The 16,544-nt window shown below is 38.7% G+C and overlaps 1 protein-coding gene across 2 annotated transcripts in view; it reads right to left on the minus strand.

The window, feature by feature from the left end:
• The window catches only part of LOC127433050 (protein lin-54 homolog), a 36,143-nt gene extending 21,703 nt beyond the window's left edge, over nt 1-14,440 (minus strand). For both annotated transcript variants that reach the window (XM_051684675.1, XM_051684674.1), the window contains exons 1-6: nt 14,248-14,440; nt 10,200-10,899; nt 2,035-2,152; nt 1,744-1,877; nt 1,449-1,604; nt 1,109-1,316 (exon numbers count right to left, since the gene is read on the minus strand). In XM_051684675.1, coding sequence (XP_051540635.1) covers nt 1,109-1,316; nt 1,449-1,604; nt 1,744-1,877; nt 2,035-2,152; nt 10,200-10,874 — 1,291 coding nt within the window. In that variant the 5' untranslated portion in view covers nt 10,875-10,899; nt 14,248-14,440. The remainder of the gene's footprint in view (nt 1-1,108; nt 1,317-1,448; nt 1,605-1,743; nt 1,878-2,034; nt 2,153-10,199; nt 10,900-14,247) is intronic.
• Between the last annotated feature and the right edge of the window lie 2,104 nt (nt 14,441-16,544).

Consider the following 16,544-nt stretch of genomic DNA (forward strand, 5'->3'; position numbering starts at 1 on the left):
ATTAATTATTATTATTTTCCAGAACTCAATGTTTTGAAGTTTAATTTAATTTCATCATCAAAATGGTGTCTAATCAATTAATTTTAAAACTTTTAACAAGTGAATAGAACTTTTCAACATATTGCATTTTTTCCCCAAAATTTTTATTTAATAGCAGTCTTGTGATATATTGCTTACTTATTATTATTACTACTACAACAGTGAATATTACATTTACTATACAGTTGTAATATATTTCTGTCACAATTTCAGTTATCTAACTTTTAACTATAACAGTTATCGTGCTTTTATTATGACGTGTGTTTTTTGCCAGAAGCTTCACTTTTCCGGATAAACAGTTCGCAACATGGTACAGTGTGATCACTGAAGACTTTTAAGTTACGTCTGAAATCGACCTTTGAGTCTGACAAATGAAATGTAGGACACAGTTTGGAGTGTTTGTATTTTAGATTACTGGTGTTTTGTGTACGTGGTAATTTTGAAATGTTGTGTTTAAAATGTTATTATTTTGAAGCACTTTGGTCAAATCTGTTGTTTTAAATGCTATATAAATAAAGTTTAGTTGGAATTATGCCGCAAATGCTGTGATTTAATTATATAAATATACAGTCTACATGTAATAAGCACTTTACAGTGGATTGGTGCTTTGCTCTGTCATCTGATACAACGTGAATTATTCTCAATGTCTGTGGAGTTTCCAGGGTATGAGTGGTCAGATTTATACATTAGTCTTCCACACTAAGATTGCAGCCTTCAGCAGTTTAATAAAAACACACTAGGACATCTCACGATTTTAATTTGATTGTCCACTTCAGTGTAAAAGGAGTAACAGAGCACGCATTCACAAGAAGCCTGTGAGCATTTTAAAGCAGTTGTGTGTCAGTCATATTGCGCACTAGTACCGGACAGAGTGGGTGCTCAGTACTACTGGTACTGCAGAAACACTGGTATCGTTATATCTTATTTATTTTAGTATCGACTTGATACCGAAGTACCGGTATTTTTGACAACACTACTGTGCACATTATATATACTATATTACAGAAAGTAGTATGCTATTCTAAACAAAGCCCTTCTAATCGCTGTGCTAGTGAACTGTAGGCTCTACCTGGTTGGATGGAAGGATTGGTGTTGGTGCTGGCGCCCGTCTGTGCAGTGCTGCTGCCAGTGGTGGCCGTAACCAGACGCACATAATGGAAGCGACTGCCTGGCACCTGGATCTGCTGTACGTTGGGTGGCGTGGCAAGGGGGATGATGGTCTTAAAGTGAGATGTGCCCACCCCTCCTATCGTAACCGCCTGCACTGGCTTTACTGCCTGGAGATGGAAGACAGCAGAAAAATATGTAGTTAACATGTAGTGTTCTTGTAAGCCTTGCTTGTAATTCCCACATCTAAATATTCATTTTTGGGTGAACAGTTCCTTTAAGGTAGTGAGTGTTATTTTCACCTGTGCAGTGGACTGGCTGGTTCCTGCTTTAGCTGGAGAGGTGGCAGCAGACTGTTGAACAGCGAGAATCTGTTGGCCTAGAGCCACGTTGAGCGGCAGAGTCACAGACTTCTGCGGAGAGTTTGGCGACTGACTGGCCACTGAAACAACCGTCAGCTACACAGAGAATATGAGGAAGAGACATCAGAATGCGTAGGAGGACAATCATAGAAAGAAAACTGGCAACAATACAAAGACACAAAAAGTAATCTTGACTTCAAGTTTGAATCGACTCTTTTCTCAAATTTAAACCAACCTTGCTGGGAGACTTGAGAGGTGAGATGGCGACTTTGCTGTTGCCAGACACATTCTGTGGCACAGTGCTGACCGTCTCGCCAATGGTAATGGTGCGTGGTGAAGTTCCTGTAGAACTCTGGGTAACAACCCGTCCTGAAGAAAGAAGGAAGGCTTTAAGATTCACAACAAGATACCTGGATGCAAACATCACACTTATGCCATTTGTTTAGTTGTTTATAAGTGTTGCACATCGGCATAAACATAATCAGAAACAAATCTTTTTCACGTTGGTATATAGAAAGCAGATTACCAGTAACTACAGGAGCCACTGAAGCTGGATTGGTTAGTCCTTTATTGTTCAGGGCCTTTGTGATGATGAGCTTTGTGATCATTGGTCCAGCTGTTGACACTGGAGGCTTCTTAGTGATCTGTAAAGAGAAATATGACACTGGCCTATTTGTTTATTATTTCAGCAGTCTGGGAAATACACTAGTCAGGTAACATGGCCCAAGCACACTTGCAAATGTTTAAACCTGCTATTCTCAGACAGACTGGCCGCTTTGCTGTTTGTGGTCATTTTTGACCAAACCATTTATTTTTTTTAAAGAAATAAAATGTCTTATTCCCTGCAATAATGACAATAAAATTATAGACTTTTTGGGGAATTTATGCTATTTAGATTTTATTTACATGTACATTTCTCAATTTCACCATTCATTTGCATATGCAAATAAGACAATATATGTAATTTCACTACAATAAAAACCTACACATCTATAAGTTGAAAAATGAAGAAAACATGAGAACATGTCATGTATAAGGGGCAAACTACTGTCATCTGGTTTAAAAAAAAAAGACTCATGTTTTGACCATAATAGCCAGTAGATGGCTGCAGCCACCTACAGTGTAGTAACTCTAAATTTCACCACAAGTTATGCATTTGGATATATATTTAGACATTATCAAACTATTATTTTTCAAAAGGTCAGCATTTTCTTTTTTTTTTTTTATTGTTTTGAAGTGTCAGTTTGTTTGTTTTTAGCAATAATGTCACATTATGCTTACAGCTAAACCTGACCATGTTGTTACAAAAAGAATACATCAACACGGAGCAATTATGTAGTATATTGTCAAAATAAAATCTATAAATCAGCCACAATGCAGTGTGTAGGTGTATGTGTGTTGTGTTCTGTGTTCTGCCTTCTGGCTGTATTAAGGCTAATTTATACTTACTGGGCGAACAGACTTTGCTTGGTTCACCAACAAATGATGACGAAATGCAGTGACGTTTATGTTCTGCCAATGTGTTCGTTTGGTGAGATTTCTCCTGTTCGCACACATCTCTGAAATTCTTGATCTAGGAGAACTCGGCTGGTCGAAGAGCACTGACGATTGGTTAAAACAATCGTAGGTGTGATTTGGACGTGACACTTCTTATTTGCAATCGCGTGTGCCAGCTGAGAAGTTACCTTGGTTACGGTCTTTAACTGGATAACTTTGAAGCCGGTCTCTCAGAGATTGTGCGGAAGTACACCTTTTTTACATGATTTGCAACACAAACTCTACAAAGATAGTGCGGCCATGACAAATGAGTAGAGAGAGATTGGAGTTTTTGAAAGTGGAAGGGGCCGTGACAAGTTTAATAAAGCAAAGAAGCAACACAGCGCTAAAAGTGCTGGTCCAAGGAGAGAAAAACCTGCATGGCTTTACTTGTGGCTGTAACAGTATGTTAAACACCGTGACATCACCCTAAACTAACACATTTTAAAATGATGCCGTGCTTAAGTATAAATGCCTGCTGCATTCGCCGAAGGTGCATTTGTTCGCCCAAGAGAAAAAAAGTTCTGCTTCTTCCAAAGTATAAACCAGGCTTCAGTCTCAGCCATTTATTTCTCTGTGTGTGCACGCGCGCGCATGCACGTGTTCTGTATTGTGAGTGTGTTATGGTCTCACCACCTCATTTCTGTGTAGGTGTGTGTTCTGCATTGTGGCTGATTTAAAGATTTTATTAAAAACAAATCTTTAAGTTTTTTAAAAATCTTAAATTACATTATATATATATATATATATATATACACTATATTGCCAAAAGTATTCGCTCACCTGCCTTTAGACGCATATGAACTTAAGTGACATCCCATTCTTAATCCATAGGGTTTAATATGACGCCGGCCCACCCTTTGCAGCTATAACAGCCTCAACTATTCTGGGAAGGCTTTCCACAAGGTTTAGGAGTGTGTTTATGGGAATTTATGACCATTCTTCCAGAAGCGCATTTGTGAGGTCAGACACTGATGTTGGACGAGAAGGCCTGGCTCACAGTTTTCGCTCAAATTCATCCCAAAGGTGCTCTATTGGGTTGATGTCAGGACTCTGTGCAGGCCAGTCAAGTTCTTCCACACCAAACTCGCTGATCCATGTCTTTATGGACCTTGCTTTGTGCACTGGTGTGCAGTCATGTTGGAACAGGAAGGGGCCATCCCCAAACTGTTCCCACAAAGTTGGGAGCATGGAATTGTCCAAAATCTCTTGGTATGCTGAAGCATTCAGAGTTCCTTTCACTGGAACTAAGGGGCCAAGCCCAGCTCCTGAAAAACAACCCCACACCATAATCCCTCCTCCACCAAACTTCACAGTTGGCACAATGCAGTCAGACAAGTACCGTTCTCCTGGCAACCGCCAAACCCAGACTCGTCCATCAGATTGCCAGATGGAGAAGCGTGATTCGTCACTCCAGAGAACGCGTCTCCACTGCTCTAGAGTCCAGTGGCGGCGTGCTTTACACCACTGCATCCGATGCTTTGCATTGTACTTGGTGATGTATGGCTTGGATGCAGCTGCTCGGCCATGGAAACCCATTCCATGAAGCTCTCTATGCACTCTTCTTGAGCTAATCTGAAGGCCACATGAACTTTGGAGGTCTGTAGCGATTGACTCTGCAGAAAGTTGGCGACCTCTGCGCACTATGCACCTCAGCATCCGCTGACCCCGCGCTGTCATTTTACGTGGCCTACCACTTCGTGGCTGAGTTTCTGTCATTCCTAATCGCTTCCACTTTGTTATAATACCACTGACAGTTGACTGTGGAATATTTAGTAGCGAGGAAATTTCACGACTGGACTTGTTGCACAGGTGGCATCCTATCACAGTACCACGCTGGAATTCACTGAGCTCCTGAGAGTGGCCCATTCTTTCACAAATGTTTGTAGAAGCAGTCTGCATGCCTAGGTGCTTCATTTTATACACCTGTGGCCATGGAAGTGATTGGAACACCTGAATTCAATTATTTGGATGGGTGAGCGAATACTTTTGGCAATATAGTGTATATATATATATATATATATATATATATATATATATATATATATATATATATATATATATATATATATATATATATATATATATAAAATAATTGCTCTGCATTATAGTGTCACCAGTTCATTTTTGTGTTTGTGTGTGTGTGCAAGTTTTGCACTCTGCATGTTTTAAAGCCCATCCCTTTATTCCTGTGTGTTTGTTCTATATTGTGGCTGGTTTATAGATTGTATTTAAAAAAAAGAAAGAAAGAAAGAAAAATTGCTCCGTGTTTTAGTCTTTGCTATTTGTTTCCTATGGTCGGTCAATTTTGACCGTGAACAGTAAAGGTGTCAGTTTTTTTTTTTTTTAAAGACCACTTGGATTATCAGTTCAAAAAACATTTGTGTGTTTAGATGGCAAATGGAGAAAAAGTCACCAAGTATTGTACCGCTCAGATAAAGGAATCCATTCAAGTTTTGTCTATAACAGGGGTTTTTCGAACTGGGGTCCGGGAACACTCAGGGGGACCGCAAAGTTTTTATCTTTATAATATCATACTATTTTTCTCACACAGTAAAACTAGGTCTTTATACATGAAAATATACCCATGAACCAGCTTTTGTATTTAAGGAAAGGGGTCTGTCGCAAGGCTTGGGGGGTCCTTGGCATTGAAAGGTTTGAAAACCCTTGGTCTACAAGAATGGCGCTTTCAGACAGGCAGCAATTTTTTTCATTTATCCAAATAAAACCTGTATGAAATCCATTTCTTACAACCTGGTCCAAAACCACATGCATATTGTATTTCAGCACTGACTGAAACTGCCAGTTCCAATCTGAATGGCTGGTGCAACGCAATTTCCAGGAGTAAGGCCACAAAGGTTTATTTCTTTTTTTAACAAAGTTATGGTATCTTGTACACGGAGTGCTTTAGGAAAAAGATCTAATCACTAGCTAGTGTTTGACAGGTTAGTGATAAGTCTTTGAAAAATATTCAGTAAGTAAAGTACATATTTATGAACAGAACTTTGAGTAATGTCTGTGAAATAATCAGTACTTAGATAGTACTTTTGGATAGGCAGGAATTCTGATCAAAGCCTAAACATTTTTTTTTCTGGAATTTTCTGTACAACTGTTCATGGAGACTGCCATACTATTACTTGAATTAATTCTAATTAGACTGGAATAATAGCTGGTCATTGTGGTATAATCCATTACAAAAAACAAAAAAAACACCCCTAAATGGCATGCAAAAAAACAAACAACAGGATTCCCAAACATTCAATTTCCGTTACCTTTCCAGTTCTTCTTGATAAATGGATAGGGTTTTAAAAAAAATATTCCAGTTCCATTCATTTAAATACAAGTGGTCCATCTTGGGCTAAACAGTCTTTAAAAAAACAAAAACAAAAATTGTATCCCCTTTTCTCCCCATTTTGGAATGCCCAAATCCCACTACTTAGCAGGTCCTCGAGGTGGCGTGGTTACTCACCTCAGTCTGGGTGACGGAGGACAAGTCTCAGTTGCCTCCGCTTATGAGACAGTCAATCCACACATCTTATCACGTGGTTCGTTGTGCATGACATGCGGAGACTCCCAGCATGTGGAGGCTCATGCTACTCTCCGCGATCAACGCATAACTTACCACCCGCCCCACTGAGAGCGAGAACAACTAATCGCGACCACGAGGAGGTTACCCCATGTGACTCTACCCTCCCTAGCAACTGGGCCAATTTGATGCTTAGGAGACCTGACTGGAGTCACTCAGCACACCCTGGATTCGAACTTGTGACTCCAGGGGTGGTAGTCAGCGTCAATACTCGCTGAGCTACCCAGGCCCCTTAAACAGTCTTTATGCGTGTAAAGCGCAACCTGTGAGAGACTGATGAACTCACTTGAAAATGGATTACTATCTAGAGTAGGTCAATAATAGGTTTATCTGCAGTCAAAGAAATGGAATCACTGCGCTCTACCAGTTCAGGGTGTAGATCCACAAACCTTAAACAGTCTCAAAAACAAAATGAACAGGACTCCTTTACGGCCTCATGGACTTCCTCAGTGTGTCATAATATAAAAATAGGATTATAAAAATAAATACTGTACTTGGAAAAGATGTCAAAGATATGAAAATATAAATACATTTATTAAAAAAAAGAAAAGAAAAAAAGCCAATTTCTGTATAGTCTAATCAATGCTTAAATTGTCATATAGCATAACAGCCTATATTTCAATAATCTGAATTGTTTATTATATATTTAAGATTATTTACGTTATTATTATGTTAAATTATCTTTATTTGGGGGCCTAACCAAATACTGATATGCGATTCATTCCACTGATTAATTGCCACATCAGGTAATTAATTCGGATTTACAGCCCTAATTTTATCATTTCCATGACTTTTCTAGGCTTGAAAATCCCAATTTTAAAATCCCCTGATATTTCCAGGTCCATGGCCATGCAAAGTAGCTATGCGCCAATATATCGGCCATATCTGAGATAACCTTGGAGGAGCTTGACAAGGTAATTAAGGCCTTGCCTACAGGCGATGCTCCGGGGCCAGATGGCTTTGCCGCTGAATTATTTAGATCTTATGCTACAGAACTTGCTCCACTTATGTTAGAATTTTATACAGAATCTTAAAGAATGGAAAGCTTCCGCCAACCATGATACAAGCCCGGATCAGTCTGATTCTTAAAAAGGACAAAGATCCAAGCAAGTGTTAGAGTTACCGTCCAATTTCCCTGATCCAGCTAGACGTTAAAATATTGTCAAAAATTCTGGCTAAACGATTAAGTAAAGTTATGACATCTCTTATACATATAGATCAGGTGGGGTTTATTCAGGGTCGCAGCATTTCTGATAACATTAGGCGTTTCATTAATATCATGTGGTCAGTGGCGAATGATCAGACTCCGGTCGCTGCCATTTCACTTGATGCCGAAAAGGCGTTTGATATGGTAGAATGGGATTATCTTTTTAAGATTTTAGAAATATATGGGTTCAGGAATACTTTTATTGGATGGATTAAGTTACTTTATAGACACCCGGTAGCGGTGGTACAAACGAATGGATTAATTTCAGATTATTTTACTCTGGGTAGGGGAACCCGGCAAGGTTGCCCTCTTTCCCCATTACTGTTCTGTCTTGCCCTAGAACCATTAGCAGCCGCGATAAGAAAGGAAAATGATTTTCCAGGGGTGGTGGCGGGAGTTGTGGCGCATAAACTTTTGCTTTATGCAGATGATATTTTATTATTCGTCTCCGACCCCACTAGATCTATGCCTTGCCTTCACAGAATTATCAATTCCTTTTCTAAATTCTCAGGATACAGAGTTAATTGGTCTAAATCTGAAGCTTTGGCTCTGACAGTGTACTGCCCAGTAATAGCTTTTCAGCCAGGTGCCTTTCAGTGGCCCAAACAGGGCATTAAGTATTTGGGTATTTTATTCCCAGCAAATTTATGTGATTTAGTCAAATATAATTTTGACCCTTTAATAAAAAGGTTTGAGTGATGTGGACAGGTGGGCTTCATTACATTTATCTATGATTGGGAAGGTTAATGTTATAAAAATGAATTGTATTCCAAAATGTAACTACCCATTACAGTCTCTCTCCATTGAAGTTCCCCTCTTTTATTTTAAATAATTTGATAGTATAGCTAAATCCTTAATTTGGAATGGTAAACATCCTCGGATGCATTCTAACAAGTTATACAGGCCAATTGACAAAGGTGGGTTAGGTCTCCCCAAGATTTTGTTTTACTATTATGCTTTTGGTCTCAGACATTTGGTGCATTGGTCGTTTCTGCCTGAAAGAGCTCCTCCCTGGCTCTTTATTGAACAGGAGGTCTTTGCCCCTACCTTGCCTTTCTATCAAGCTGCCCGGAGAAGTAAAAACACATCCCGTTATCTCGCACATGCAGTTAGTGTGGACAAAAGTTTCCCGCGTGCTCAATTTGGACATTTACCTGACCGTTGCCGCAAGTATTTGGTTAAACCCTAAATTGTGTATTAACAAGTCCCCTTTCTGCTGGACAGAATGGATTGAGAAGGGAGTTGCTATGCTGGGTGACCTATATGAAAATGGAGCATTGAGATCCTTTGAAAATATTATACAGCAGTTTGAGATTCCCAGATCTCAATTCTTCAGGTACTTACAGCTGCGCCATCTACTTTGTACCACCTTTGGGTGTAGTACGCAGCCCCCTAAAGCTGCAGACACTCTTGAGATGGTACTTGCGGCTTTTGGAAAGGGTCACGAGGCTTCAGCGTACTATTCCTGGCTAATTCAGAGTCTAGGGGACGGGGCTTTGACACCTCTTAAGAAGTTATGGGAGAGAGACTTGAATTTAGTACTGGAGGATGAAGAATGGGGTAGGATTTTTAAAAATATCAAGTCTATGTCTAGGGATGCAAGGGTGCGCCTCATTCAATTTAAGATTCTGAATTGTTTTTATTGGACTCCCTCTAGATTGCATAGTCTTGGTCTTAAAGACACACCTACTTGCTCGCGATGCCAGTCGGAGGATGGGGACATAGCCCAAGTTTTTTGGTACTGTACTAAGATTGAAGAGTTTTGGTCGAGGGTTCAGAGTTATGTCTGTGAGATCCTGAGCACTCAGATTTCACTCTGCCCCAGACTTTGTATTTTGGGTGATGGGGCGGGTGTTAACGTAGGGAATAAACACATAAAAAACTGGGTCCTTACCAGTGTGATGATCGGCAGGAAAGTGATTCTTGGGGGATGGAAGTCGGCTGGTGCGCCCTCATTTCATGAGTGGTGCACCGAATTGGGCAGAGTTGCAGCCTTTGAATAGATGACGCATAGACGGCTGGGCAGCTTGGGTGCCTTTGACAAGAAGTGGGGTACTTATTTGGCCTTCTTAGAGAGTTGCCAGGGAGGAACAGTGGAGAGGGACAGTTTAAATGGAGTGTATGTAATTGATTGATGTGTGGAACCCTTTTTCTTTTTTGTTGGGCAATTTTTTGTGTTTTGAGTATTTTCTTTGGACTGTCTGCTTGTATGTGTGTCTGTTATTATTCGGTGTCTGATCACTGGGATGTGTGTTGGGTGGGGGCATATTTTGATGAAAGTTGATTCCGTGTGCTGTTTGTGTTGATTTGAGTTTGGAATCAATAAAAATTGTTAATGACAAAAAAATAAATAAACACCCACCTGAAGAGTCTTGAGCTGCTGGGCCTGCAGTGGTGTGGAGGTGCCAAGTAGCTGACTGGCTGAGCTCACAGCCTGCACTCCCATCACAGTTTTCCCTACAGTGGTCACCATTTTGATCTGTGTCGGCTGGGCCTTGCCATCTCCTGCGCCCTGGGTTGTAGCGGGCTTGTTCCAAGAGTGGGGCAGGGCCAACATAATGGGCTGCCCTGTTTTACTGACCCCAGCAACCAGGAGTTTTTGGCCCTTGCCATCCGCAGTGGGGGAGTTGGCCACTTTGTTGATGATGAGTTGGTGGTTGGCCGGGACAGTAACGCTGGAGATTTTGGGGAGGCTCTGGGTCACCGCAAGGCTGGTGGTTTTGGCGAGGGTGGTGGTTGTAGTGGTGGTGGTGGTGCCAACCATAACGCTGGAGGGAGCGAGGAGGAGTTGGGTTCCTGAGCTGGTGCTGCTCTGAGTATCGGTGGATGTCGGGGTTATCTGCATTTCTGACGTGGTGGTTGGACACAGGCTGATGATTTCAGGCACCTCCGTTTCCATAGGAACCTGTGCCGGCTCTGATTTTGATTGGGGAGGTGGAGCAAGTTGATTGGTAGGGAGTTCCTCTTCCATCGCGATGGCCTCTGTATCCATGATCTCATCTGGGAGGCTGTTGAGCTCAGGTGATACCACATCCATCTTGCACAAAGTTACTGAAAGCACACTGAAACAAAAGAACACAAATGTCTAAAATGATAGAAACAACTACAAATAAGAGATATATAATATAAAAAATACATACAGCTCTCTGAAAAAAATTGAGAGACCACTGCAAAATTATCCGTTTCTCTGGATTTACTATTTATATGTATGCATTTGAGTAAAATGAACATTACCGTTTTATTCTATAAAAGTACTGACAACATTTTTCCCAAAATCCAAATAAAAATATTGTCATTTAGAGCATTTATTTGCAGAAAATGACAACTGGTCAAAATAACAAAAAAGATGCAGTGTTTTCAGACCTTGAATAATGCAAAGAAAACAAGTTCATATTCATTTTAAAACAACAAAATACTAATGTTTTAACTTAGGAAGAGTTCAGAAATCAATATTTGGTGGAATAACCCTGATTTTTAAATCACAGTTTTCATGCATCTTGGCATGCTCTCTACCAGTCTTTCACATTGCTGTTGGGTGACTTATGCCAACTCCTCCTCGCTCCCTCCAGCCTTATGGTTGACACCACCACCACCACCACTACAACCACCACCCTTGCCAAAACCACCAGCCCTCTTGGTGCAAAAATTCAAGCATCTCGGCTTTGTTTGATGGCTTTTGGCCATCCATCTTCCTCTCGATTACATTCCAGAGGTTTTCAATGGGGTTCAGGTCTGGAGACTGGGCTGGCCATGACAGGGTCTTGATCCGGTGGTCCTCCATCCACACCTTGACTGATCTGGCTGTGTGGCACGGAGCATTGTCCTGCTGGAAAAACCAATCCTCAGAATTGTGGAACATTGTCAGAGCAGAAGGAAGCAAGTTTTCTTCCAGGATAACCTTGTATGTGGCTTGATTCATGCGTCTTTCACAAAGATGAATCTTAAGAATCCATTTTAAGAAATGCTGTCATGAATAACATTAGCCAGCGAGACTGTGCTTTATAAAGCTGACTATCAGTTTGTTGATACTTGATGCACGCGGTTTCCTGCATATTCTGTTGCCATTGAAATTGAAGTATTTATAAGTCACTTTACGCAGCATATAAATAAATAAAAACTGTGATGTTTTCTTTTTGTGCGTCAATTTAAAAAAGATACTCAGAGGTCCTTGGAGGACAAAATGTCCGCATCAAAAAAATAATATTAATATTATTTTCCACATTCAATTAATTTATTTTTAACCAACATCAGTCCTGATCATAACTACCAAATATGCATTCATTTTCGGGATTTTAAACCTTTAAATGCTGGTTTGTTTATATAATGCCACTGCTGTTGTTTTTTATGAGAAAAAAAAAAAAATTCCCATTATTATGAATTATTTTCCATATACTAAATGCTAAGGGGAACTGTTGTTTTTTTTTGGGGGGGGGGGGGTTGTTTGGATTATCAAAGTCTGGGATATGCCAATGATTAGCAACAACATTGATTTTGATGCATTATTATTTTTTTGTACAGTGTCAGATAAAAAAATAAATAAATAAATAAAACAAACAAACAAAAAAAACTCACACAGTATCTTAGAGGACAAAAATGTCTGCATCAAAAAACTGCCATAAAAATATAATATATTAATATTATTTTCCACTTTCACTTAGATTTTTTAACCAACATCAGTCCTGATCATAACCACCAAATATTCATTCATTTTCAGGATTTTAACCCTTTAAATGCCAGTTTGTTTACATAATGCCACTGTTGTTTTTTTACACGCACACACATTTCTCAATACACACTCTAACATCCATATCAACACACCCACACAATTTTAGCTGCATCATTCATTCAACTGGCCTGCAGTGCTCTATAATACAGTAAACAGAAAATAGTTTAAAAAAAAAATAGCATCTATTTGCTCCATAGGCTAAACGTCCTGTTATCGTGACTTAGCGTGCTGCGTGTGTACTTCTGGCAGGGGTTGGATTTAGAAAGATCCGTCATTTTCAACGTGTCCTCGGTTCATGCATGAGAAACAGAGGCAGAAGCACAAGAAAAGACAGCAGAATTTGTTGTTGTTGTTGTTTTTGTCAATGTAAGAACACAAGGGACGAGCAAAGCCAAGACAACTAACGTTCAGGCTTAAAATTATGGGTTTGAGATTTAATATAAAACTGTTAAGCCTTAAACTGTGTGGGCTGGATATAGTAACCTATTAGGATGAAAACAAAGAACAGTGTAAATACTTGATCTACAAAACCACTTCATGAGTATTATTAACAGACATTCATTGTTTACAATAAAAAAACAATAAACTGAATAGAACGATACAATTACAACCCCATGTATTTAATATTCCTGTATATCAGTAATAATTAGTTAAACTGTAGTTCCCTCAAACAATACACCAAATTCTTCCTTAAAAGTAAATTATTTCTGAATTTAATGAGAATTAAGAGACTAAAAGCAAGTTAATTGCGAAAGGGTCATTAGTGACTTGTGCTTTTACCATTATTCGAATCAGTGCATGATAAAACAGAAGCGACGTAAGGGGCCGTTCACATCGAATGCGTCTTTTGCGTCCATCTACGCTACATTTCAATTGTTTTTTCAATGTGTACGTACTGTTTTTTTTTTGTGTGTGTGTTTTTTTCATCGTCTCGCGCAGGAGCACCGCGTCCAGTTAAAAATTAGGCTACTTCAACATTAAAAAAACGTTTCGAGACACCTGCGTTCTGTATAGTTGTTGCGCTGCGTCTAGCTTTTTAATGAGCGTAAAACACGTTCAGTCTGAACGACTCCTCCATGTCATTCTGCAGATGGCAAAATAATAATAAGTTACACGTTGATAAAGATGACATAGTCCATCGAGTCTGCATGCACCTACTACTAGTATAAATGGCAATGTGTAATATAATAAAAAATAATGATAGACAGACATATAGTGGGGTCCAAAAGTCTGAGATTCAAAATCTAATGTAACTTGAAAATAAAGTTTTAAGAATCTGTACTTCTAGTATTACTAATAAAATAAGCAATAATTTGTAACATTGCATTAGCTCCTATTTCTTTGCTTTTTTTTACTGGTAGTCTCAAGACTTTTGGGGGCCAGCACGTTGCTGTCACGTACTGTCATTGTGAGTCGGTCCTGCTAGCCAGTTAGCCAATGTGAAGTACTGCAACAACACTTCAAACCTGGAGCAACCTTCCGATCTGACTGATTTAAGTTACTTTTTCTGTTACAATACAACACCAAACAGTAACAACGGTCATTTGTGATCGCAGCTGGGTCCCTGACCTCTTCTTAAAGGAAAACACAAGGTAGTGCGCGGACTGACATCAGTTGACAGATACACACTGTTAGCAGCTCGGCTACCTAGCTGAGATCATATTACTGCTCGCTGAATACCCACCCGAGCTCAAAGCACTCTTCTTACACTGTCGAGATGTGTGTCAAAACACTGCTGTCAAATCCTCAAAGTTTTCCACTCGATCGTGCACTGCTTAGTCCAACTCGATGTTGCATCGTTTCGATCATCCGTTCTCAGACGAAGACGATTGTTTAAAATACCGCGCCGAGCGCCATTTCACCTCTAACATCCCATAATAAAGCCACGCCTTCGTAGGAAACAACATATTACGTCTCTCCACAACTTCCGCGCACGTCTCGCTTACATCAAAAATATTTTGCAAAAAAAAAAAAAAAAAAAAAAAAATATATATATATATATATATATATATATATATATATATATATATATATATATATATAAAATTGTATTTTTTTGTTTTATTTGTTGTAATCTGAAACTGTGGCTGATTTTATTTTAGATTTTTTATTTTTTAATTTGAAAAAGCTTATTTATTTATTTATTTATTTAGAAAATCTGATTAGAGTATTTAAAATCAGTCATATATCATTAGTCCTATGATTATATTGGTTAAATTTTACATACATAGTAACAGTAACAGAAAAAGAGATTTCTGGTTGGTAAATACTGTATATAGGGCACGCAAAACTTATTGTGAGGGAACGAAAACTATTGCACGTGAACGCAAAACTTATTCTAGAAATGTTTCTAGAAAATATAGACATTGGACGTTCCCAGTCAATAAATACAGTAAAAGAAACGCAGATTGGTTGTCTCTGCTTCAACTTGACCAAAAATACAAATGTTGTGGTGGTCAAAATGAAATTGAATTCTAAAAAATTCACTTGAGGGATATACTTTATGGAGCATTTTAGAATTGGTCATGCTTTAAGTTGTACTCAGTAACTTTTTGCTTGTATCATCTTGGACTTACAGTGACACCTAGTGGTGTGGATGAAGTATCATTCAAAATCAATAGTTTTCAGTTACAGATGCCATTATAGGAATTCACTCTTCACAATCAGCCATGATTAATTTAATCCAAGAGTAAAAGTGTCCAATAACAAAACGGTTACTGAGATTAAGTGAGTACTATTCATGTCATGTGATTCTAAAATGGCAGCCCCCATGAGGGCACCCCTGCTCCATGTAGAATATAATATAAACAACTTAACCATTAATTTCCAAAAAGTTTTCAAGCACATTTTTCAAGATAATTATATATATATATATATATTATGCATTTTTGAGTAAAAAATATCAAGAAGTTTTCTCAGGGTTACATCACATGAACAAAATGTGCCTTTTCGTAAAAATTTCAAAATAAATATCAGATGTTTTTTAAAACTTCATGCTCAGGCTTGAGGGTCTAGAGGTGTCCACTCTGTTTTATGGTTTTTATGGTCAACATAAACAACAAAATGGCTACCTACATGTTGGTTACACCCAGTGACTTTGATTTGGTGTCTCTGGACACCACATGATATTTTTTTACTTTAAGCCCCAGAAAAAAATACCAATATGACTTTAAACTCAGCAATTGACAAATATTCATCATAGAAGAGGTGTATTCAAGTAAATGGTTTGTGTGAATTGCATTTTTTATGTATTTTTAATAAAATGAGTATCACATAATTTACCCTAAGGACACATGGCCATAATATGCACCTGTTACCAAGTGTTATTGTATTTTATGATTAATTTTATAAAAAGAATCCATGTTATGATCATGAAAAATGTTTTTTTCTAGATCACTCACCCACTGCAGACACACATTTTTTCTACTCCAATCTACTACTTGACCATGTTTGAAAGTGCATGAAACATTTGAAAACTTGTGGCGTAAGTTTCATGTGAACACTAGGAAAGACAAGTCAACCCATCGCAAACTCCGACATATCTGTTTTACAGTGTTTACACTGTTTTACAATCTAATTCTGACCGGCTTATCGCCCTTATTTCAAGTCTGTTATTTATCAAACTTATTCAAATTACATATTCAATATTTTACTTGCATGATTAGTTCTAAGTAATACATGACACAATTGATCTAATGGGGATGGTAAGGGGGGATGGTGGTTTTACAATGGGGATGCTTTTTGGTATTTCTTGCAACATCCCCCCTCAACTCCAGCCCTGGGACTAGAGTCGTCTTCTCATGTGAGTGGTCATGATTTTATACATATGCTTCAAAATTACATTTAATTTCTTTAGGAGTAAAACTTTTTTTTTAATGGGTCGAAAAATATTGAGTGCATCTCTAAGTGATTCTAAAAAAAAAAAGGGTGGAGAAAAAGTAGCGGGCTGTGATTGCGCCATCTGGCGGCCAGAGTTTGTCA

The sequence above is a fragment of the Myxocyprinus asiaticus genome, chromosome 42, assembly GCF_019703515.2.
Source record: "Myxocyprinus asiaticus isolate MX2 ecotype Aquarium Trade chromosome 42, UBuf_Myxa_2, whole genome shotgun sequence".
Taxonomy (NCBI): Eukaryota; Metazoa; Chordata; class Actinopteri; order Cypriniformes; family Catostomidae; genus Myxocyprinus; species Myxocyprinus asiaticus.